Source organism: Mastacembelus armatus, chromosome 21 (genome assembly GCF_900324485.2).
Source record: "Mastacembelus armatus chromosome 21, fMasArm1.2, whole genome shotgun sequence".
Lineage (NCBI taxonomy): Eukaryota > Metazoa > Chordata > Actinopteri > Synbranchiformes > Mastacembelidae > Mastacembelus > Mastacembelus armatus.
The window spans coordinates 5,500,225-5,523,637 of NC_046653.1; the positions used below are offsets into that span (position 1 = coordinate 5,500,225).

Below are 23,413 nucleotides of genomic sequence, written 5' to 3' on the forward strand. Positions count from 1 at the left end.
ACCATACAGGATATCAGTCTACAATCTGAGGGAGAGTTCTCCCAATTCAGTGACGTACAGTATTTACTGTGTGAAATAACATCAATGACGCCAGTTAGTTTATTCAGCTATTTACAATATTTACACAGGGGAAAATGGAGGTGGAACTGATCTGAGAAATTAGCTGAATTAACGAATAAAACATTATAACAGTCTAACAGCAGGTTGTTCACTTGCAGTGGTGGAAAAGAAATCTTGAAATTTATTTATGTTCTGTGTTTGAGTCTGAGGTCTAAACACAGTTTAGGAAGAAGCTCTAATAACTATGGAGACCAACTGAGATCAGTGTGAGACAAACAGCACAGCCACAGGTTACTTGCTTGTCCTCGGATTTACTGAGGCTCGGTCCGTTCGTCTGTGGCCTTTTCTCGCTCTCCTTCTAGCCGCTGCAGGATCATCTCATGGAGTTGGTTGATGTGAGATGGTCAGCTGGAGGACAGCCACATGCAGGGAGAATGTCGTTGTTTCTCCTCTGCTGGGCAGTAAAACAATCTCTACTTCATGGTTCTTCTGTAGCTCTCTTTCTGAGAGTCTTTCTCCTCAGAGCAAGAGAATCTTGAGAGGCTGGACATCTCTTAACTTTCTCTGAATCTGTCTGGAACTTTGTCCATTTCTGTTCTCTTCGGGGTGTTCAGTTCCCCAGAGTTCAGTTCCAAGTGTTCATTCTCAAGTCTGCTTTAAATTCCAGTTCTTCGGTTCGGTTCTTGTTCTTTTCTCTTTTTCTTTCTCAGTTCAGGTGTGTCTGTCTGTGTAATGTGTTTTTGTGTCTTGCCGTGCTGGTCAGGAGAATCCATCTGGTTTGTCCTTCATTGTGCATAGCACGATGTGATTGGTCCAGGAAGTGCTCCATATTTGGTTCAGTCCCCTGACTGTGATGGGAAGTCTCACTAATCTCTGTGAATCAAGAGATTACCCTGTTCTTTAAGTGTTGTTTTAAGACTGTTTCCTAAGATGGGAACAAAAATTTCTTTTTCCACCCAGCAAAGTTTAAACACATGACAAACTTAGTAACTAATCAGAGTCAGTCAGAATAGTTCAGCACAACATAAATGAAAATGAATAAAACTTCATAGTTATAAAGAGATTAACTACAAGCAGGACAATAGTACAGCTTCTATATCACACTGTAGTCTGACAATGATGCTCTGTAGGTCTGGTCACACATGTTACATGTTTAGCAATCAAAGCAAGAATATAAGAACAGGACATGAAGACCGGTTCATAAGTCATTGTATAGGTTTCAAATCTTGCCTGAAAAGTGAATAGTCTAAAGGTGTTTATGGAAGGAGGTGAGCAGGGGGAGTCTGTTCGTAAAGAGTGGTTCTCTTTGTGAGGACCATTGCTCTTTGTCAAAAGGGGAGTCTTGACATTGCAGTACCTGTACCATCCCGGTTATTTATCTTAGTCGGTCACAGAGTTTGATAGTCATAAATCGTCAGAGGGTATCACTCCTGCCTCAATCAGGAATGTGACCATATTCTCCTACCTTTGGTTCGCTACAGGGGATTTGCTGAAATTGTCACTGAGCAAAGACTCACCGTCAAAATCCTCATACAGCCGACAGTGTTGCCAGGCGAGAATTCAAGAAAGGGTTGGAGTTTATGTTGGGAAGTCAAGGCGTGGTGATAATGAAAGAAAAGACAACAATTCATTATGGGTTGTCTGATGAGAACGGAGCAATTAAGGCTACCACAGACCAGTCTATTGTCCAGGAGCTTGGTACTGACATGGAAAATGGGTGGTGCTTCATATTGCGGGATTATGACATCATTCCTGCAAGAAGTGGTGCCGGACAAAGCTTGTTTCTGAAGAGAAGTTCAACCATTTGCAGACCGGCAACTTTTGATAGCAGCGCAGATGCAGATGAGAAGGCCAAAAATGTAGTCTTCCCACGATCAGTGTGTGGTAGGATTAGGAGAAGTGCCACCATCTGCAAACACCTTGGTGACATTGCAAGGAAAGGTGGTAACTGTAAGTATTGGTTGAAATATAAATACAATACAAATGCGTGAAAATATAAAGTACGTAAGAATAATGAATTTATTTTGTTGTTAATGTTCTAGTTAATAGGGATTAATGTTTGAAACATGTATGGGGTATTCATAAGTGAAATAAGATTTATGGAGGTTTTTAGGATTATGGACAGTTTTGTTGTAATTCAGAAGTCTCTCGAGTGTAAATCAGTAGGTCTAGTGTATGTTAGCTATCAACTTAAAATGGTGTAAAGAATGTTTTAGCCAAAGAAAACAATAGCTTTCAGGAGAGTTTATATGGAACAATGTAATCAGTTGCCAGTCAGTTGTTATCAGCTGCATATCATTCTGGCATAGTGAATGTGTAATAAAGCTTTACATTGTAGATGGGTATTTTTAATATTGTAATGGATTTTGACAATAATGCTTTCCAAGAAGCATAAGGTGTGTGAAAAGATTTTTGTATTTGCCAGAAAAGTGATCATGAATCTACTAGTTACGTAGTATTACAGGTTATTAGAAGAAATCATAATCCCTATGAATAAAATATGTGTAGTTCTAATGGTTCAAAAGAGATGTTTGCATATAGGCAACACTTTTGTAAATTTGATTAAATTGATATAGTGATTAAAATAGAAAAACACAAAAATATGGCCATGATTCTCTTTTTTTTTTTAAACTATCAGACAGCTGGGTATAATTGATAGGGATAAGGGGAGTGTAGTGATTAAGACCCATTTTCAGTTGTTAAAGAAAAGTAATTATAAATAATACTATTATTTTAACAGTGTTGTCATACCTGTGTCATTACAGGTTTTAGACAGACAATTAAAGGTGTATAGGAAATTTATTGATTATGGTTGTCTTCTTTGTATGTGTAGAATGCAGTTCTACGCAGAGTGGAAATCAAAGATGGGAGTATTCCTGCACGTGATTTTGAGCTGCATGGTGATGGGGATGTGCAACAGATTGTAACCTTATGGAGGGAGGCAGCACTTGAGGAACAAATAATTGGGTCATCTGTCAAAGTGACACACCTGCATGTTAGTGCATCCTATGGACTGAGATATCACTCTATTCAGTTCACAACATTTCAGGTAATAATGAAAAAGATGTAAGATTGTTAAAATGAGAGTTGGAAGAGAAAGTAGGACAACTGTTAGAAATTGGTAGGTTTTGTATGTAAATTGATTATGAAATATTATGTATGTTTATGAAAGACATTTACAATATTTGTAACATGACTGAATAGAATTAGTTGAGGTGAGTCGTGTTTGTTGAAGATATGCATTAAACATTATGTGATAGAAGACATAGGTGACAAAAAATATGTAGAGACACTATGTACCAATTGCAGTGAGAAAGACTGAAATTGTGTTAGGGTGGTATTCACAAGCTGTCAGCTGATGTGAACCATGCCTGCCCAAAAGCAAGATTTCAAGAGTTGTTTAATTCTATATAGGTGGAAAGGGTTACATAGTAATTTTACAGACTACAGATAAATTATTAGACTACACTGACAAATATTTTTGTAAACACAGATGCTATTAAGCATTGTCTACATTGCTTAGAATTGGCAGAGATCCAGCCAAGATCATTTTAAGATTATTTTAAGGTGCTCAATGATTTGTTACAAAACAAAAGAACTCCAGAGTGACACCTAAAGTCTTAAATGATTCACTGTATTTCGGTAACATCTCTATCATTGCTTCAAGTACATGCAAAACTTTACACAGGCATATATGTCAGGACAGCAGGGTGGAAGCCATAACTGTTTAAATATTTTTGTAGTTTGGCAAGTGAGAACCAAGTACTAAACGTAATACAGATACTTCAAATCAACCTCTAGGCAGCTGTTCATAAGAAATGTGCTAAAAATATGGTAGAGCAAAGGAGTTTTTTTTAATGAAAAATGTTCCCGATTTCCTCTTTGCATGTATGAGAAAATAATACAGTTTAGCAAAATATGTGAAAAAAATTAGGTTGAATAGAAAAGTAACAAAGAATGAGTAAATATTTTGTGTCTTCAGTCAGTTACTCTGCAGCAGCAGATCATTTCTGTTACCATTGAGGTTGTCTGTTTCAAACAAGAGATGGTGGAATGGATGACAAAGGAGACAGGAAGTTTGATGAGTACCAGTGAGATGGCACGTAAATTATGCCCAGGTGTGAATGTGGATGATGAGTTATTTCCACTGACAGCTAAATTTGTTGTTAGAAATTAAGATACTGTGTAGTTCTTTTGTGTTGATTTCTGAAGAAGCTAGAAAACACATTGTTGCTATACCTTATCAAAAGTTGTTACATAAAGTAAGTTATTCCATATGCATACTCTATTGCAAGTTTTTTTTACTATAAGTCTTCAAATAGTTCATACATGATGTAAATATTCTAGGACTTTAAACTTGTTTAGTCTTCCTTTTGAAAGCAGTGGAAGTTGTGTTGTCAGAATGAAGAAAGGTTTGTACTACTAGTTACAAATTTAAAAATATGTTTTATGCTTGATGTAAATATGTTTATAGTAAAAAATTCTAAAGTTGGATATAGTGGTAAAAATGGAAATTGATTCATCTACATGTGACATGTCTTCATTGTTTTTTGGGGTTTTTTTGACTGAAAACTTGAAAGCTAGATGTTATTGAGAAGAATGTTAAAGTGTCACAATTAAAGGAGTTAGATTAAATTGTTGGTTGTTTTAAATTGGCTGTATATCTAGTCCATTGTCATGGCTCGGTCGGACACTCCCGCCTATCCGGTAAGACGTTCCAGTTCACCTGAGTTTTAATGAGTAATTAGATTCACCTGTCCATCGCTCCTCAGTTCCCATAAAGACGCCTATCTCCCTGGAACACACGTCCGATCTCGTTAGTGACTGCCTGGCTAAAGACTACGCAGTACTTGCCGCTATTCGAAGGACTCTACCCACTCGACCGGGTCTCCCGTGAGTTTCCTGCTACCACTCCTACCTGGTGATTCCAGCCCTCTGCTTTCTCTGATCTCCAGACGCCGTCTATTCTCCACGGTCCTGTCCGCTGGAAATAAATACTCCTTAAAGCCTCGATACTCTGTGTCCGTTGTGATTGTTAACATCCATAATGTGTTTTATTGCAGAGTATATTTACTAGGTGGAACTTTAAAATGAGATCAGTATGGGATATAATGTTTTTCTGCACTCATGTCATTGTAGTAGTACGTACGATAAAAGAATTCCAAAAATAGTATTTGTATCTTGTAATTTTTTGTGATGGTAACAACAAATGGAACATTTTGCTTTTCATTTCAAATCATCTTAAAATAATATATGCATCCATTATCTATACCCGCTTATTGCTTAACTCTCTGGGGTCTGAGAGTGTTTTGGGGCCCTGGACAAGTTTGACATGCCCCTTTTTCAGTTGCTTTTAAACATATTAATGGCTAAAGCCTGATAACGCTGTAATCAGCACAAACTGGGCTACAATAATATGTGAGCAGTAAGTTTATACATGATTGTGTTTTTGAGAAAACAGCGTTTATGCATGGTTAATGAAAAACTAAAATTTTTAAGTCACTGAAATAAGACCATAAAACACATACAGAACATTGGTTCACAAGACGTTTGAGAAATGCATCTTGTAGCCTAGAGTGTTTGCTTCAAAATGATGTGAAAGTCATCACTTTTTTTTTAGAAAGGGCATATGCAGCAAGGTGTGTCTGACCATGAATAGTCATGTGATTTACCTGAGAAGACAAAAGATCCGCACATATTCTATCCACACATTCACCATCCACACAAAAAGACCTCCATAATTAGCCTTTCAGTCAATGTGGCTGAGAGGGGATTACTGCAATACAATACAATACAATGCAGATCCAAACGTTCGTCATTTGAGTCATGTTTTTACTCTGAGGAGAATATTTGTTAATATTTGTTGCTGTCTGGAACATACGAAGTGCTTCTACACCTGCATAACGTGCCATCATCCAAACGCACAGAAAAAGTGAGTAAATTCTATGATGAAGTTTGACGTTTTATGTCATTTCTCAGGGGCGTGTACATTATTACCTGGCTCACCTCAGATTATTTCCATATGAACAGTGCGCTCAGTACGAGACGGGATCAAATTAGCTGTAATGAGGTGAGACAGGAGAAAATGTACTTCTCCTTACGTTCATATGGATTAAATACAAAGTGTTGATTTGTTTTTGACTTGAATTGTTTCATTAATAAGAAAACATTTCAAGCTTTCTAGCCATATACAGTGGGTACAGAAAGTATTCAGGCCCCTTTAAATTTTTCAGTCTTTGTGTCATTGCAGCCATTTGCCAAAATCAAAAAAGTTCATTTTATTTCTCATTAATGTACACTCAGCACCCCATCTTGACAGAAAAAAACAGAAATGTAGAAATTTTTGCAAATTTATTAAAAAAGAAAAACTGAAATATCACATGGTCATAAGTATTCAGACCCTGTGCTCAGTATTGAGTAGAAGCACCCTTTTGAGCTAGTACAGCCATGAGTCTTCTTGGGAATGATGCTACAAGTTTTTCACACCTGGATTTGGGGATCCTCTGCCATTCTTCCTTGCAGATCCTCTCCAGTTCTGTCAGGTTGGATGGTGAACGTTGGTGGACAGCCATTTTCAGGTCTCTCCAGAGATGCTCAGTTGGGTTTAGGTCAGGGCTCTGGCTGGGCCAGTCAAGAACATTCACAGAGTTGTTCCGAAGCCACTCCTTTGTTATTTTAGCTGTGTGCTTAGGGTCATTGTCCTGTTGAAAGGTAAACCTTCAGCCCAGTCTGAGGTCCTGAGCACTCTGGAAGAGGTTTTCTTCCAGGATATCTCTGTACTTGGCCGCATTCATCTTTCCTTCAATTGCAACCAGTTGTCCTGTCCCTGCAGCTGAAAAACACCCCCACAACATGATGCTCCCACCACCATGTTTCACTGTAGGGATTGTATTGGGCAGGTGATGAGCAGTGCCTGGTTTTCTCCACACATACCGCTTAGAATTAACGGCAAAAAGTTCAATCTTGGTCTCATCAGACCAGAGAATCTTATTTCTCATAGACTGGGAGTCCTTCATGTGTTTTTTGGCAAACTCTATGCGGGCTTTCATGTGTCTTGCACTGAGGAGAGGCTTCCGTCGGGCCACTCTGCCATAAAGCCCCGACTGGTGGAGGGCTGTAGTGATAGTTGACTTTGTGGAACTTTCTCCCATCTCCCTACTGCATCTCTGGAGCTCAGCCACAGTGATCTTTGGGTTCTTCTTTACCTCTCTCACCAAGGCTCTTCTCCCACGATTGCTCAGTTTGGCTGGACGGCCAGGTCTAGGAAGAGTTCTGGTCGTCCCAAACCTTTTCCATTTGAGGATTATGGAGGCCACTGTGCTCTTAGGAACCTTGAGTGCTGCAGAAATTCTTTTGTAACCTTGGCCAGATCTGTGCCTTGCCACAATTCTGTCTCTGAGCTCCTTGGGCAGTTCCTTCGACCTCATGATTCTCATTTGCTCTGACATGCACTGTGAGCTGTAAGGTCTTATATAGACAGGTGTGTGCCTTTCCTAATCAAGTCCAATCAGTTTAATTAAACACAGCTGGACTCCAATGAAGGAGCAGAACCATCTCAAGGAGGATCAGAAGAAATGGACAGCATGTGAGTTAAATATGAGTGTCACTGCAAAGGGTCTGAATACTTATGACCATGTGATATTTCAGTTTTTCTTTTTTAATAAATTTGCAAAAATTTCTACATTTCTGGTTTTTTCTGTCAAGATGGGGTGCTGAGTGTACATTAATGAGAAATAAAATGAACTTTTTTGATTTTGGCAAATGGCTGCAATGACACAAAGAGTGAAAAATTTAAAGGGGTCTGAATACTTTCCGTACCCACTGTATTTCTTATTTTTATGAGCCAAGTATTTGCTGAGATTCTGGTTGTTTTATTTACATGTCTGTGAAGAGAAATGACAGAGAGAGAAGGCAGAGAGCACACCATCTGCTTTCTTTATTTAACAAAAGCACAGTGTTTTGTTGTTATTATGAGTGTATACAACTAAAACTAGACCCTTTACAGATTCAGAGTAATTTAAGTTTGTTTTGGCGTTATCAGGAGAAGATGCCACAAAATGCGCCGGTGCGTTTGTCGACCCCTGAGGGTTAAAGACCTGAGCTTTCCTGGACAGGGATAAGGAGAAACTGAGGAGTATACAACAGGAGCAACAGGGTAAGGACCATCACTGGCTACAAACTGAACAACTCTGTCTTTGGATGGTGATGTGGATAGAGCCAATACCTTCAACCAGTATTGCATCAGGTTTGACAATGTGGCTACTTCCACCTACATCTCTACAGCTACTCCGTCCACCACCACCCCAGCGATTGCTCTCTCCACCTCTGAAACTCCTCACTACACCTCATTCTCTATGTCTGCTCCCTCCACCTTCACCGCTGCTTCCTGTACCTCCATGTCTCTATGGCTCTTCCCTCCAGCATTACCCCCCCCCCCCCCCCATATTGAGCTGTCTTCTGTATCTTTCTATCTATCTATCTATCTATCTATCTATGTGCTGGACATGGATGACAGTAAAATATATGCTAACACAGATATCACTGCAGCCCTGGAGACCATGAGACAAGCCAACATGGACGACATAATGCCTCTTCTTCAGATCACACAATCACTGAACAGACCTGACATTCTGACCATTGTCCACCATAATACAGAAGGGTTGCTTTCTCATGTCAGTGACATCAAGAGCCATCATGAACTTTGTCTTGCAGATGTTTTGTGTCTAACTGAAACTCACCTCCAAGGCTCCTTTGTTTCAGAGAGTCTCCATTTAGAGGGTTACAACATATTCAAACGTAACAGACATGTGTCCTACACAAATTCCCCACAACTAGCCAACAGAGGTGGTGGTGGAGTTGCTGTTTATCTCAAAGGTCACATTCAAGTGCATGAAAAACGTTACATCCATAATGTGACTGACCTTGAGTTTGCGGCTTTGAAGGTTGAAGCCCTAGTTCCTGCACTGATTGTTTCTGTATACAGACCTCCAGACTACAGTGTGACATCATTCTTGTCTAGCCTGGGAAGCCTTCTGGATGCACTGGAGATCATGGATTGTCACCCCATCATTGTCTGTGGTGATTTCAATGAGAACTTTTATCCAATGCAAGCAAACCAATACTGGATCTGTTCAAGTCCATTGGATTTGCACAAGTCATCGCTGCTGCAACCACAGAGAAGAACACACCGCTGGACCTAATTTTCATCTCACAGCCACACCAGTGTCTGCACTGTGGTATCATGAAAACCTGTTTACGGTTTACTGTGTGCTGTCCTTCAATGATTCATGAAGTCAGGTGAGTGTTAAAGACAAGAAAATGTAAATGACTTGTAAGTAAAATTAATTGATTAGTTTTGCATGAAATATTTTCAGAAAATTGTATGTAAAAAAACTAACAGTGTAGAACAGTTACTTGTAAAAAGCATACTATGATGTGATATAGCACTAATGAGAAGGAGGAAATTAAATGAAACAAGTACTATGTAAATGTGCTCAAAAGAATTGTAGCAATATTTATTTGCATTTTGTAATTCTTGCTTTAACACTGCATCCTGCTGGTGACTGACTAACATGCAAGTGAAAGCAGAATTCTATCTGTCAGTATATGGGAATAAATGATTGTAGAAAATTTAAATTGATGTGTGCTGAAATGAAGAGCTTTTATCAGCTGTGAAGCTTGTAATCATTTCAAAATGTGATAAAGTAGCTAAACACAAACAGAAACAAGCTACACAGAAAACATACAAACCAAATTCAAAAATGTAAACAAAGCTCTCCTGGGTCTCAAACCGGCGTCAGCAGGTTCAGGTAGAGCAAATACAGTTCACGCTCAAGCACAATGAATGAAAATAAACATCAAAGATATGGTATGTTAACTAAATGTGAATGTATTCAATACGTTCCTAGCAAACAAAGACAAATTACGTTGCGTGGCAAAACGTAAATGAAATGCAGTTTAGTTGTATAGGACAGGGTTGCAGAGACAGCTTAATCAGTTTTCCTTTGTAGCTGCTGTGCTTTAGTGGCTGAACTCTAAAGTTAGGTTTAGAGATGTATGTGCTTTAAAACTACATGTATTTGAAAACAAAGACATGGTCTTCTGGATGTAACAGAAACAGGTTCTGGTTCTCCTAACAGTCCTGTTGCACACCGATAGTAATGGTCTTCTAAACTGTAATCAAAAGATTCCAGTTACTACATCTAAAAGCAGCAAAGTGACAGCAAAGTTATTTTCTATTATTTATCTGAGACTTCAAAAAAGGTACACATATAGACACAGACTGCCATCTGAGGGTCTCTGTTATGCACATTGTTTTTTTGTTTTTTTTTTGCATGATGTAAAGCACCTTCACTTACCTTTGTGTATGAAAATATGTTATACAAATATATTTGCCTTATCTTTTCTAGCAAGCCAACTGTTTGATGATGATGATATTTTATAAGGTCTAAGAGTAATATCTCTTAATTCTTAGTAAAATTAGCACTAAAATTAAAGCTATTTTGTTGAGTCTTTACATACTCTACCTCCAGCATGACCACACAGATTTGTTTGACACACTGGATAATGGCTTCTGGGGTCCCAGAGATTGTCACTGCACGTTCTGTGGAGTTGGGCAGCATGTCCCCAGCCACCTGAACCTGCGCCCCTGTGGACTAAAGTAAAGAAAGAGACACTGAGGGACTTGACAATGCTGACAGGTTTCAATTCTAACTCATACAGGCTGTGAGTTGTCCTGAAGGGTTCTACAGGCACTCATTTCTACACAGAAGCACACAGTAATTGTAAACCACTTACTCAGCCAATTAGCCTTGATAAACCTGATGCAGGCTGTATGAAAGAATAAACACCTGTAAAAACACCATGATAAATAAGATTTTGCTATGAAATTTTGTGTACTTATCCCATGGTGTGTAGAGGCTGAGTTCTCATGATTTTAGTCAAGAGGTAGCACTGCCCTCTATAGGTTGAAAGTGTTCGTTGTTTGACCTTTGACCATAAGTGCTGTCTTACCTGGCTTTGGTCTTTGTGATGGACCAATTTTATTCATTTTTACTAAATTTATTTATTTTTACAATAGTACCACATTGCATCACTGCTGCACAGCATGTGGAAGAAGTACTGTATGTTGTCAGCACTGGCTGGCAGCATTAACAGGATTATTAGACCGGGTGCAGTTACTTTTTAAATTGTCAATCTGAGTGTGTTAATATGCTGACAACTGCAATTATAAAGCAAAGCATAAATCACAACTGTGCATAAGTAAAATCTTTAAGACCTGCTAGCATGGCTGTGGACTATGGAAAGACATTTGTAAAATGTAAGCTTTCTTAGTGTCATAACTGTGATCTTAGCTTTAAACAATTATTGATATGATGTTACCATCTATCTGATTTGCAGGTGAATGGTTTAATCATTGAGACCCCATTAGAGGACAACACCTCTGAGAGAGTTAACATTTACACATTGTAGTCTTCTACTCTATGGGCACAAGCAGAGTTGCAAATAAGTGTTGACAGAAAGAGTTACATCAACTCATACTTATTAAACTAGGGTAGCAGTTCCATACATGGGTTATCAAGGAAAAATTTCATATCATACCTCTCTCATTTCTTTTATTTTGGAGCCTCCTTTTCCTATGAGGGAGCCACACTGGCTGGCAGGTACAACAAGCCTTAAGGTGACAGGAGGCTTGCTGGTTGCGGGACTGTTGCTCATTGAACTGTTTATGTCCTAAGAAATGAGAAGAGATTTCAGTTTGTAAGAATAATATTTTTCTAGTTTGACTCCAGAAATCCATGAGGTCAGCTGTGTTGGTAATGACTATCCATATAAAACACTGTTGCACTTTGGGTGTGTCTGCAAATAACTAGTGCCTTCATCTGGAGACTAGTTTTTACACAGGTCACTGAAGACACGGCAGTGGGTATCACTTTTGCAAGTGTAAAATTAAACCATTTTACAAACTAAATGTTCTCCATTAATATTCAGAGAGATTTCTGTGACAGTTTGTTTCAAACTGAGATTGCTATTCATGCAGAAAAAAATATTAAAAATAAAATTAATTCTTAAATGAAATTGTTTATCTAAAATGACACAAAAGGACCTCAGGCAGACAGAACTTTTATCAGCACATATGTCCAATGAAGTAAAATGTCAATTTGACGATCAAATGACTGTGCATGATATAGGTTTGAAATGATTTTGAATAAAATGCTCTCATCAATTGTGCAGTCTTATCACACCTCCTCAAATTTGTAGGCAATCATGGCAAACGCCTTGAAGATGGTGTCTGTTGGTCCAGTGATGGTGACAATCCTCTCCGGACAGTTGCCCTCAGAAATATTAATTCGTGCTCCACTCTGAGAAAGAAACACACATATTGCAGATGTGACCTGTGTAATACTGCAGGGGCTTTTGACCAACTCTAAACAATCAACCACTAAAAAAAATTGTAATTGTATTAAGTTTGTTATTTAATCTAAGTTATGAGTTTTTTGGGTTTTTTTTTTTTTTTCAATTTTTGATTATAAAGCACTGTCTGATGTTTCTTATACTGAAACCCACCTCTTCACGCATCTTTTTTACTGTTTCCCCTTTCTGGAAAAAAAACAAATTATTAATGAAAATTCTAAAAATAACTATAACATGATAGGATAAAAAAATGTTATGGTATAGACACAAGTGACCTCATAAAATACATACCTTTCCAATTATACTTCCAACTTCCTGCAATAAAAAAAGAAAAAAAGAAAATTGAAGCTTTTTCTGGAAAAGGTTTGTGGAATGTGGAAAACATGCTGGGGATACACAGCTGCATGGCGGCGTTGAGGGCCGCAGTTTTCAAATGTATGTAATCACACTTTGTGAGGTGGTTGTGACACAGTGAGGAAAGGGCAGAGGGACAGTGCTGGCTGCAAGCATCAACAATCCCTGACCTCTCCTCAGTGAGTGTGAGGGTTACATCCACTGTGATATTTGAGCTCCAGGCCATTGCTGTGCAGAGCCACGTTCTTCTCTAAACATCAGTTTATTTATGTAAAAGTTCTATTTAAAGTCAGGCAGTACAAATAGTTTGTATTTGCCCCCAAAGATTCTTTAAGGAATTTACTCTTGATTGAAGTGTGTATTTCTTTTTACTCAGCACTATTCATTTATTTTCAAGTACCAGGCTGAACCAGTTCTGCTGTAAATCCAGGGGATCCAGGGCATACCACATATTACATATCACACCTTCAGAGATGTAAGGCTGAATTGCGTTTATATGTCCTGGACATGAAAACAAAACTGTGGAGGAGAGTAAATGTCACAGACAGGTACTTTGGGTGAGACTGTTAGAAATGCATCACAATTCAGCCCAGTTGTCAAATTAGAAGTCTACAGCCCAAGTGGATCAATGCTGGTAGGGTACCTGCACCCCAGAGACCATGCTTTCACATCACAATACTGAACCCAGCACAACCTGATAGTTGCTCAATTTGGGGAATGTGGAAAACAGATGTGGGCAACACTACTGGCAAAATCTTCCCTCATGGCAGTCGGATGCCATCTTCTGGCAGATCCTGGGTTCTGTCAGACCACAATTTTTTCAAGCTGTTACCACTTCACCAAATGTTTGAGGTTGCTACATGAGAAGCCATGCAATGGGTGAATTCTTAGGCTGCAGACTGCTGGGCACATAAACTCTACAGACTATAAGTCTGTCGACATGCACACACCAAATGTAACCACCTCTTAGAAGGAAGCAGAATGGAAAGGAGAAAGGTGTGAGAGAGCATGCTATGCACGTGCCTGAATAAAACACTGACAAGATGCTGGTGCCTAAATACAGAATATACTCTGTGTGCTAAATGAGTCAACAGGCTCATTGCACTAGAAGCTTGTGACTCTATAAGCATGGAAGTGGAGTTTCTTCTTGTAATGGTCTATCAGCCACAGTGATTCCAATGGCTTGGTCTGTTTATCCATTCCAGTGAGTTTAAATTACAGCAATAAGATGCAAATACAGCTGCTTCCCCCTTAATGAGCACAGGCACATTCTTCCACAAAAACATCAACTGGTGGAAGAGAATGCCATCACAAAGTGCAGCAGCAGCAGAACAAGCACCTTTTTCCTAAACACTAAAAGTATCATGGTATCATGCCCAAGTGGGCATGGCAGCTTCAATGGAACCCTCTGCCATGGTGACATTGTGTGGGAGGTGCAAGATGACACTGAAGAGTTAGGACGAGGTAACTGTCTTGTTCATCATTTTGAGCTTTCAGAATGAAAGAGGATGCCAGGTTAGCATGCAACTGATGTACAGCTGTGTTTCAGGAAAGCAGAGTTTTATAGTCTCAAGAGCTCCATCACGAATTCAAAACAAATTTCCACAAGGTTGGAGAATTGAAAAGGCACAGATATGAAAAAAAAAGAATTGTTAAAAAAGATGTTTAGAGTAGAGAGATTGGAAATGACAAGCAAAAAAAAAAAAAAAACTTTCTCTCATGGCCATTGCTTTAACCTTTAGGCCACTACACCCATAGACAACATTAGTACTCTGCATAATGAAACATTCTGAAGATTAGTAATATTAATGAAATTACCTTTATTAAACCTATGATGCTGTAAGTTCAACTGGTTATTTAAAAAGTAAAGAAGCAAATTTCCCACGTGATGCTGACTCATAAAAACTTTTTTTTAACCACACTTTTTTTTTTCATTACTTTTCATCTTCACAGCCAAGGACAAACTCAGTAATACCCTGCTTACTTTTCCATGCATGAGGAGGCGGATGGTAAGGGTGACATTGAGGCCACCCTCTGAGGGGACTTTGGTGGGCTCCATACTGTGGGAGGTAAGACCAGCCCTGGAATGGGAGATGACCTCAGAAGGAGAAGGCGTAGGATGGTATTGCAGCCAGCCAGTCACCTGCCAAATCCAACATCACAAAAAAAAAAAGAAAAAAAAAATTTATATATATTATATATATATATATATATATATATATATATATATATATATATATATATATATATATATATACTGCATTAGAGGAACACACAATGCAGATAGGCATCACTTTTATGAGGTCCACATCAGTGACTGTAGATACACATAATATTTACTCCATGATAACCAAGCACAATTACGTCCAGTTCTCACCTGATATTTTTCTATTTTTCCCAAAACTTAAAAAACTGTTGTTGACAGTGCTGTAGCCTCACTGCGTGAAACTCTTGATACTGTGGAACTGCATACTATTCATCACTAATAGAGAAAAATAAGAACAATCCCAGGCTGACAAAAAGTCACAGCTCTGTTGAGCCCAGTGTTCCCTTAGCTCTCAGCAGTGATGACTTTATGAATTTCTTTGCAAAAAATCACAACTATTAGAGATAAAATTCATCAGATGCTTCCTATAGCTGCAATAAAATAATCTTCTACTACAGTAGCTCTTGAATCATCTGTAAGACCTCAGTTATGTTTAGACTGCTTCTCTCCCATAGATCTCTCTGAATTCACATCAGCAGTTGCCAGAAATGGGAAGTAACAAAGTACAAAATACTTTGTTAGTGCACTTAAGTATATTTTTCAGGTATCTATACTTTCCTTGAGTTTTTATTTTTCTGATGACTTTTTACTTTTACTCCCTACATTTAAACACAAATATCTGTACTTCGTACTCCTTAGATTATCAAAACAGGCTCATTACTTTTTCAGCCTCTGTGAATGACGATACAATGTAAAGGATGTAACTAACTAGAGAGGGAAATTGAGTGAGTGTACAGGTTATGATAGAGAGAAAACTTTCCAAGTCCGATGGCAATGCAGCAGATTCGGAAAAGCAAGGCATTCCCCATCCATGGCCGTATTTGAAAAAACTGTTTGATGTTGTCGGCTTCAAGAATGGTCCATGGTGAATGCGTTGTGTTTTGTTCCCTGTACCAGCACTGTACAAGTTGTTAATAAAAGTAAAAGTAATACATATTTTCCTTTTTTTTTTGTATGGCAAACATTTTTAGTTTTGTGGAAAGATGTATTGTATTGTGCATCATTGATGGCAAAAAACCTTTTTACTGTTTTACTTAAGTACATTTCAGACCCTGTACTTTATTACTTTTACTTGAGTAAAGGAGTTGAGTCAGTACTTCTTTTTTCACACAAGTATCTGTACTTCTACTTAAGTATAGAATGTGAATACTTTTTCCACCTCTGGCAGTTGCTTCACCTAAATCATCAACATGTCTCTTTGACCCCATCCCCACTAGACTGCTTAAAGACATCCTGGCATTAGTTAGATAATGGACTTGTTTCTATATTTGTCCTCCTAGACCTTAGTGCTGCATTCGACACTACTGACCGCAGCATCTTATTACAGAGACTGGAACATGTGACTGGTATCAGAGGAACAGCATTAAAATGGTTCCAATCTTATTTATCGGACAGATTCCAATATGTTTATGTCCATGATGAACTTTCCACACACACAAAAGTTAGTTATGGAGTTCCACAAGGTTCTGTGCTAGGACCAATTATGTTCACCTTGTACATGCTTCCTTTAGGCAATGTTATTAGTAAGAACTCTATTAACTACCACTGCTATACAGATGACACTCAGCTGTATCTATCTATGAATCCTGATAACACAAACCAGTTAGCCAGATTCGGGCATGTCTAAAGGACATAAAGGCCTGGATGACCAGTAATTTTCTACTTTTAAACTCAGAGAAAACAGAAGTTATTGTATTTGGGCCTAAAAACCTCAGAAAGAGCTTTTCTAACAATATAGCTACTTTACATGGCATAGCCCTGGCCTCCAGAGCTACTGTGAAAAACCTTGGAGTTAATTTTGACCGGGATATGTCCTTTAATACACACGCCTTTCAGTTGCACAATATTGCAAAAATTAGGAACATCCTGTCTCAAAGTGATGCAGAAAACTAGTCCATGCATTTGTTGATTCAAGGCTAGATTACTGTAACTCATTACTATCTGGATGTCCCAGTAACTCCATAAAAAGCCTCCAGTTAACCCAGAATGCTGCAGCCAGAGTCCTGATAGGAACTAGCTAGAGAGATCAGAGAGATCGCCCTCAGAGTGCAGGTCTACTTGTGGTTCCCAGAGTTTCCAAAAGTAGAATGGGAGGCAGAGCCTTTAGCTATCAAGCTCCTCTCCTGTGGAACAAGCTCCCAGTCTGGGTTCAGGAGACAGACACTCTCTGTACTTTTAAGTCTAGACTTAAAACCTTCCTTTTTGACAAAGTGTATAGTCACGGTTGGTTCAGGTAACCTTGAACCATCTCTTTGTTATGCTGCTATAGGCCTAGACTGCCTTGAGGACTCTCCATCAATGCACTGAGCACCCCTACCCTGAGCACCCCTACTGCAGTTACTGGCCCCACCAACCTGCAGTGTCTATTTGTTGATTATTGTTGTTGTTCTTTTCTCTCTCCTCTATCCACTCACCCCAACCGGTCGAGGCAGATGGTCGCCCAAACTGAGCCTGGTTCTGCTGGAGGTTTTTTCTTCCGTTAAAGGGAGTTTTTCCTCTCCACTCTCGCCTTGTGCTTGCTCATAAGGGATTTTTTTTTTGTTTTTTGTAAAGTGCCTTGAGACGATTGTAATGTGATTTGGCGCTATATAAGTAAAATTTAAAAAATAGAACTGAATTGAATTAAAAAACAATAACAGCTTGCTCTTTATTCAAGTGATTCTTAACCACTTACATGGGCAGTGAAAGACATTTGAGATGCTCAGTGGTTGAGATATAAAAATACTGACCACTAGAGGAACAAAACCATGTGCAGACTTAACTCCTAGTGAAAGTCTAATATTGTTAAAGACTATCAATGCGGAGCAGTTGCACCAATCTAGAGCCAAGTCATGAGGAGAAGTAAGGGAACGAAGAAATTCCAAATTCTCATCTATTGGCTGTCATAGGTGGAAATTTGCAAATACTTCAAGGGCTCATATCTAAACAAGTGTTGGATGTGGGTGGATGATTCCAGGACCAGATGAAAGCTTGTCAATTGTTTAGTTGCTCCAGATACTCCAGAACTAGATATGATTAATGAGGAGATATCAGGGATCATGAAAATCAAAATTCTCATCTATTGGCTGTGTCGTTGAGAATTTGGAAATACTTCAAGGGTTCTTATCTAAACAAGTGTTGGAAAGGGGCTGATGATTTAAGGAACAAATTAAAGCTTGTAGATTGTTGAATCAATGCAGGGCAGTTGCACCAATCTAGATCCAAGTCATGAGGATAAGTAAGGGAACAAAGAAATTCCATCTATTGGCTGTCATAAGTGGGAATCTGTCAGACATCAAGGACAGTGCCTCATTGCAGTTAATCAAATGACACTGCCCTCATTTGTCTTTACTGCCAAAGAAAAGGCAAACAACAGTCTGTATGCATGGCTGTGCCAAAAAACTATAGCTACTTCTGTGTGAAATAACACATACCCCAGTGTTCTGTTTATTGCAGTGTGTTTGTATTTTACTAAATCTACACTACATATATTTCAAGGAAATCAAATAATACTAAATTAAAGATTTCTACAAGTATTAGTACTTTGTTCGTGCGAATCATTTGGTCACAAGAGTTGTTCTCTAACCTATTGTCATTTAACCCAGACAAAATAATGCAAATGTTAATGCAACCACAAAGGGGCACAATCCAGTGTCTTCATGTGCCGGTCCCAAGTCTGGGTAAATGCAGAGGGTTGTGTCAGGAAGGGCATCCGACGTAAAATTGAAGCCAAATCAAACATGCGAATCACAAATATGACTTCCATACCACATCGGTCGTGGCCCAGGTTAACAACGACTGCCCGTGGTGCTGTTGACCTACAGGGTGCCAGTGGAAATTAGACTACTGTTGGTTGAAGAAGAAGAGGAGGAAGGTGTGTTCGCAGGCAAAGAGAGAAGAGAAAGGGCAGGAGTGGATGGAAAGAGGAATGGAGTAGGACTTATCCTGAAGGAGTCTTTTGCTAGGAATGTTCTGTAGGTGAAGAGAGTGTTAGATAGGGTGATGAGTCTGAAGCTGGACGTTGAAGGTGTGATGTTAAATGTTGTCAGTGGTTATGCCCCACAGGTAGGATGTGAGTTAGAAGAGAAGGAGAAATTCTGGAGGGAGATGGATGAGGTGATTCAGGGTATCCCTTGTGGTGAGAGAGTGTTGATTGGGGCAGACTTCAACGGACATGTTGGTGAGGGAAACAGAGGTGACGAGGAAGTGATGGGTAAGTTTGGTATGCAGGACAGGAATGCAGAAGGACAGATGGTGGTAGACTTCTCAAAAAGGATGGAAATGGCTGTAGTGAACACATTTTTCCAGAAAAGAGAGGAGCATAGGGTGACATATAAGAGTGGAGGCAGGAGCACACAAGTTGATTACATCTTGTGCAGACGTTTCAACCTGAAAGAGATCAGTGACTGCAAAGAAGTGGCTGGGGAGAGTGTAGCCAGACAGCATAGGATGGTGGTGTGTAGGATGACTCTGGTGGTGAGGAAGATGAAGAGGACAAGGGCAGAGCAGAGGACCAAGTGGTGGAAGTTGAAAAAGGAAAAGTGTTGTGTGGCTTTCAGGGAGGAGCTGAAACAGACTCTGGGAGGTCAGGAGGTTCTTCCAGATGACTGGACAGCTACAGCTAAAGTCATCAGGGAGACAGGTAGGAGGGTACTTGGTGTGTCATCTGGCAAGTGGAAAGCAGATAAGGAGACTTGGTGGTGGAACGAGGAAGTTCAGGAGTGTGTTAAGAGGAAAAGGTTACCTAAGAAGAAGTGGGACACTGAGAGGACAGAAGAGAACAGACAGGAGTACAGGGAGATGCAGCATAAAGTGAAGGTAGAGGTCGCAAAGTCCAAACAAATGGCGTATGAGGATTTGTATGATAGGTTGGACACTACGGAAGGAGAGGTAGATTTGTACAGGTTGACGAGGCAGAGAGACAGAGATGGTAAGGATGTGCAGCAGGTTAGGGTGACTAAGGACAGGGATGGAAATGTGTTGACAGGTGCCACAAGTTTGATGGAAAGATGGAAGGAATACTTTGAAGAGTTGATGAATGATGAAAATGTTAGAGAGCACAGAGTAGGAGAGGTGACTGTTGTGGAGCAGGAAGTAGCAAAGATCAGTAAGGATGAAGTGAGGAAGACGTTGAAGAGGATGAAGGGTGGAAAGGCAGTTGGTCCAGATGACATACCTGTGGAGGTATGGAAGTGTTTAGGAGAGGTGGTAGTACAGTTTTTGACTGGGCTACTTAACAAGATCTTGGAGAGTGAGATGATGCCTGAGGAATGGAGGAGAAGTGTACTGGTGCCCATCTTTAAGAACAAAGGAGACGTGCAGAGTTGTGGAAACTACAGAGGAATAAAGCTGATGAGTGACACAGTGAAGTTATGGGAAAGAGTAGTGGAGGCTAGGCTGAGGTCAGAAGTGAGCATTTGTGAGCAGCAGTATGGTTTCATGCCAAGAAAGAGAACCACAGATGCAATATTTGCTTTGAGAATGCTGATGGAGAAGCACAGAGAAGGCCAGAAGGAGCTGCATTGTGTCTTTGTAGATTTGGAAAACACGTATGACAGGGTGCCGAGAGAGGAGCTGTGGTTTTGTATGAGGAAGTCTGGAGTGGCAGAGAAGTATGTTTGAGTGGTGCAGAACATGTATGAGAGCTGTAAGACTGTGGTAAGGTGTGATGTAGGGGTGACAGAGAAGTTCAAGGTGGAGGTGGGACTGCACCAAGGAGGCTTTGAGCCCCTTCTTGTTTGCTGTGGTGATGGACCGGCTGACAGATGAGGTTAGACAGGAATCTCCGTGGACCATGTTTGTAGATGACATTGTCATCTGTAGTGAGAGCGGGGAGCAGGTGGAGGCAAATCTAGAGAGGTGGAGGTTTGCTCTGGAAAGGAGAGGAATGAAGCTGAGCCGCAGTAAAACAGAGTACATGTGTGTAAATGAGAGGGACTCAAGTAGAACGGTGAGGTTACAGGGAGTAGAGGTGAAGAAGGTGGAGGATTTTAAGTACTTAGGGTCAACAATCCAGAGCAACGAAGAGTGTGGAAAAGAAATGAAGAGACGTGTGCAAGCAGGTTGGAACGGGTGGAGGAAAGTGTCAGGTGTGATGTGTGACAAAACAGTGTCAGCAAGAATGAAAGGAAATGTGGACAAGACAGTGGTGAGACCAGCAATGTTGTCTGGTTTAGAGACAGTGGCACTGAGAAAAAGACAGGAGGCAGAGCTGGAGGTAGCAGAGCTGAAGATGTTGAGGTTCTCTCTGGGAGTGACGAGGATGGATAGGATCAGGAATGAGGACATCAGAGGGACAGCTCATGTCAGATGTTTTGGAGAAAAAGCCAGGGAAGCCAGATTGAGATGGTTTGGACATGTTCAGAGGAGGGACAGTGAATACATTGGTAAAAGGATGCTGAGGTTAGAGCTGCCAGGAAGGAGGCCTAGAGGAAGACCAAAGAAGAGGTTCTTGCATGTAGTGAAGGAGGACATGAGGATAGTTGGTGTGGGTGAGGAGGATACAGAGGATAGAGTTGAATGGAGGCAGATGATTTGCTGTGGCGACCCCTGAAGGGAGCAGCCGAAAGGAAAAGAAGAAGAAAACAATGTAAATGTTAATTTGAAGTCATCAACAGATAATGTATATTGCTGTCCTCAGCATGTTCATATCATTACCTGCAGAAGTTGATTATTTAATTTCCAGAGATAACAGCCCAGGGGCATTTTTACGAATCTCTTACTGTGCAGACTAAAGCAGAATTCTCGCAGTGATTTTGTCGGCTTGTTTGGGAACAGGTGCGCATCTACAGACTATTTAGTCTGTCAGATAGAACCTTAGGCAATTGTTGTTTTTGTGAACACTGAGAGAGAAAAGAAGAAAAAAAAAAACAAAATATCCCCTCACCACAAAGTCATGCCTTAGGTCATTAGGCACAGAACAAAAAAAGTACAAGATTTATCAAATTGGTGAAATAATTTTAGCCCCCACACTGAGGTGTTTTTGTTGACAATATTAATATAAGTTAGCTGGCAGAACTACCATGTTGTAGCTAACATGAGCTAGGAAGACAGGACATCTGGTGAAAAAAAATTATTCATAAACCTTTCAGCAGGAACTCCAGTGGAAATTAATAATGCAAACTTGGATATTAACCAAATATTCATCATAATGGACTGGTAAAATAACCCTCTGCCTGTCACTTATGAACTCGTAGTTTCACTGATGGGTAAATGCCCTGCTGTCACTTAATGTGTTAGATCTGGTCAGGTTAGTTTTCTGAGCAGGCGTGATGATATAGACGTTACACAGTAAGGTGCTCTGTTTGTATGGATGCTGGAGTCATCAGTGCGACTTTCTGTTTCTCACACAAACACTAAACATTGTCATGGCCCACATTTTCATTGTGTGTGTTACTTGTGATTGGTGGTAGTTGGCTTGTTTTGATTTTCAGTTCCTGTGAAGCTTAATTGGCTGAAAGAGTTATTAGGAAAAGGACACTGTGGGTTATTTTTGTAGCTATTATTGATTATTACTGCAGTAACAACATGCAACCATACTGCTTTATTACTGTTTTTGTGAGGAACTGCCTGACTAGGTTTTTTTCCATTTGCAACACCAGATGAGCTTTCTTAGTTTGAGGGTTAATTAATTAATTGTACCTCAGAAAGAATTTGTGGCTGCTCTTATGATCTCTTGCAATTCCTTCATCTGTGCTTCTCCTACTTAAAAACACTCTGGATGTTGTTTTCTGATTTCTTCTCCTTCTTTTTCTTCTTCTATTCTTTACAAATAGACAATGTAACAGAAATAACTGGTGAATTGGAGAACCTCTTCAATGTCATCTGGCTAGTTATCCTCAGAATACTGTATTGTGCAATAGTTTAACTTCTAAAGGCAGACTGATGATGCTTTCAAAACTAATGCCATGAGTTATTGTTAGCCTTTACTTCAATGTGGAGTAGACAGACAAACCTAAATCAGTTCAATATTACATATGACCTTCCTCAAGATGATAAAGCATCTTGGAGAACTCATTAGTTCTTCTGTGGATTTTGGCTGTCTCACTGTCTGTTCATGTAGTACCTGCCTGACTCCATGATGTTGAGATCAGGGTGCTAGACCATCTGTTATGGGACTCATTGTTCTTTTTTGTACCTGAACACTGTTCTTTATGGCTGTATGTTTAGTGTTGTTGTCATGATGCAGAATTGTATCTGGGCGATCAGATGTCTCTTTAATGGTATTATGTGATGGCTATGAATGTAAATATCTCAAGTGCCTGAAACCTTTGTACAGTGCAAGGAGAGGGCAAAGGGAATGTGGTACACAGTCACTTTAAAGTGTGTCAAGTGTTTTAC

At 39.7% G+C, this 23,413-nt stretch overlaps 1 protein-coding gene across 6 annotated transcripts in view; it reads right to left on the reverse strand.

The window, feature by feature from the left end:
• pcbp3 (poly(rC) binding protein 3) overlaps nt 1-23,413 on the reverse strand; it is a 79,341-nt gene that overhangs the window by 12,875 nt on the left and 43,053 nt on the right. For all 6 annotated transcript variants that reach the window (XM_026295472.1, XM_026295470.1, XM_026295467.1 and 3 more), the window contains 6 exons: nt 14,813-14,971; nt 12,766-12,789; nt 12,628-12,660; nt 12,306-12,422; nt 11,662-11,793; nt 10,587-10,715 (listed from right to left, as the gene is read on the reverse strand). In XM_026295472.1, the coding sequence (XP_026151257.1) occupies nt 10,587-10,715; nt 11,662-11,793; nt 12,306-12,422; nt 12,628-12,660; nt 12,766-12,789; nt 14,813-14,887 (510 nt within the window). In that variant the 5' untranslated portion in view covers nt 14,888-14,971. The remainder of the gene's footprint in view (nt 1-10,586; nt 10,716-11,661; nt 11,794-12,305; nt 12,423-12,627; nt 12,661-12,765; nt 12,790-14,812; nt 14,972-23,413) is intronic.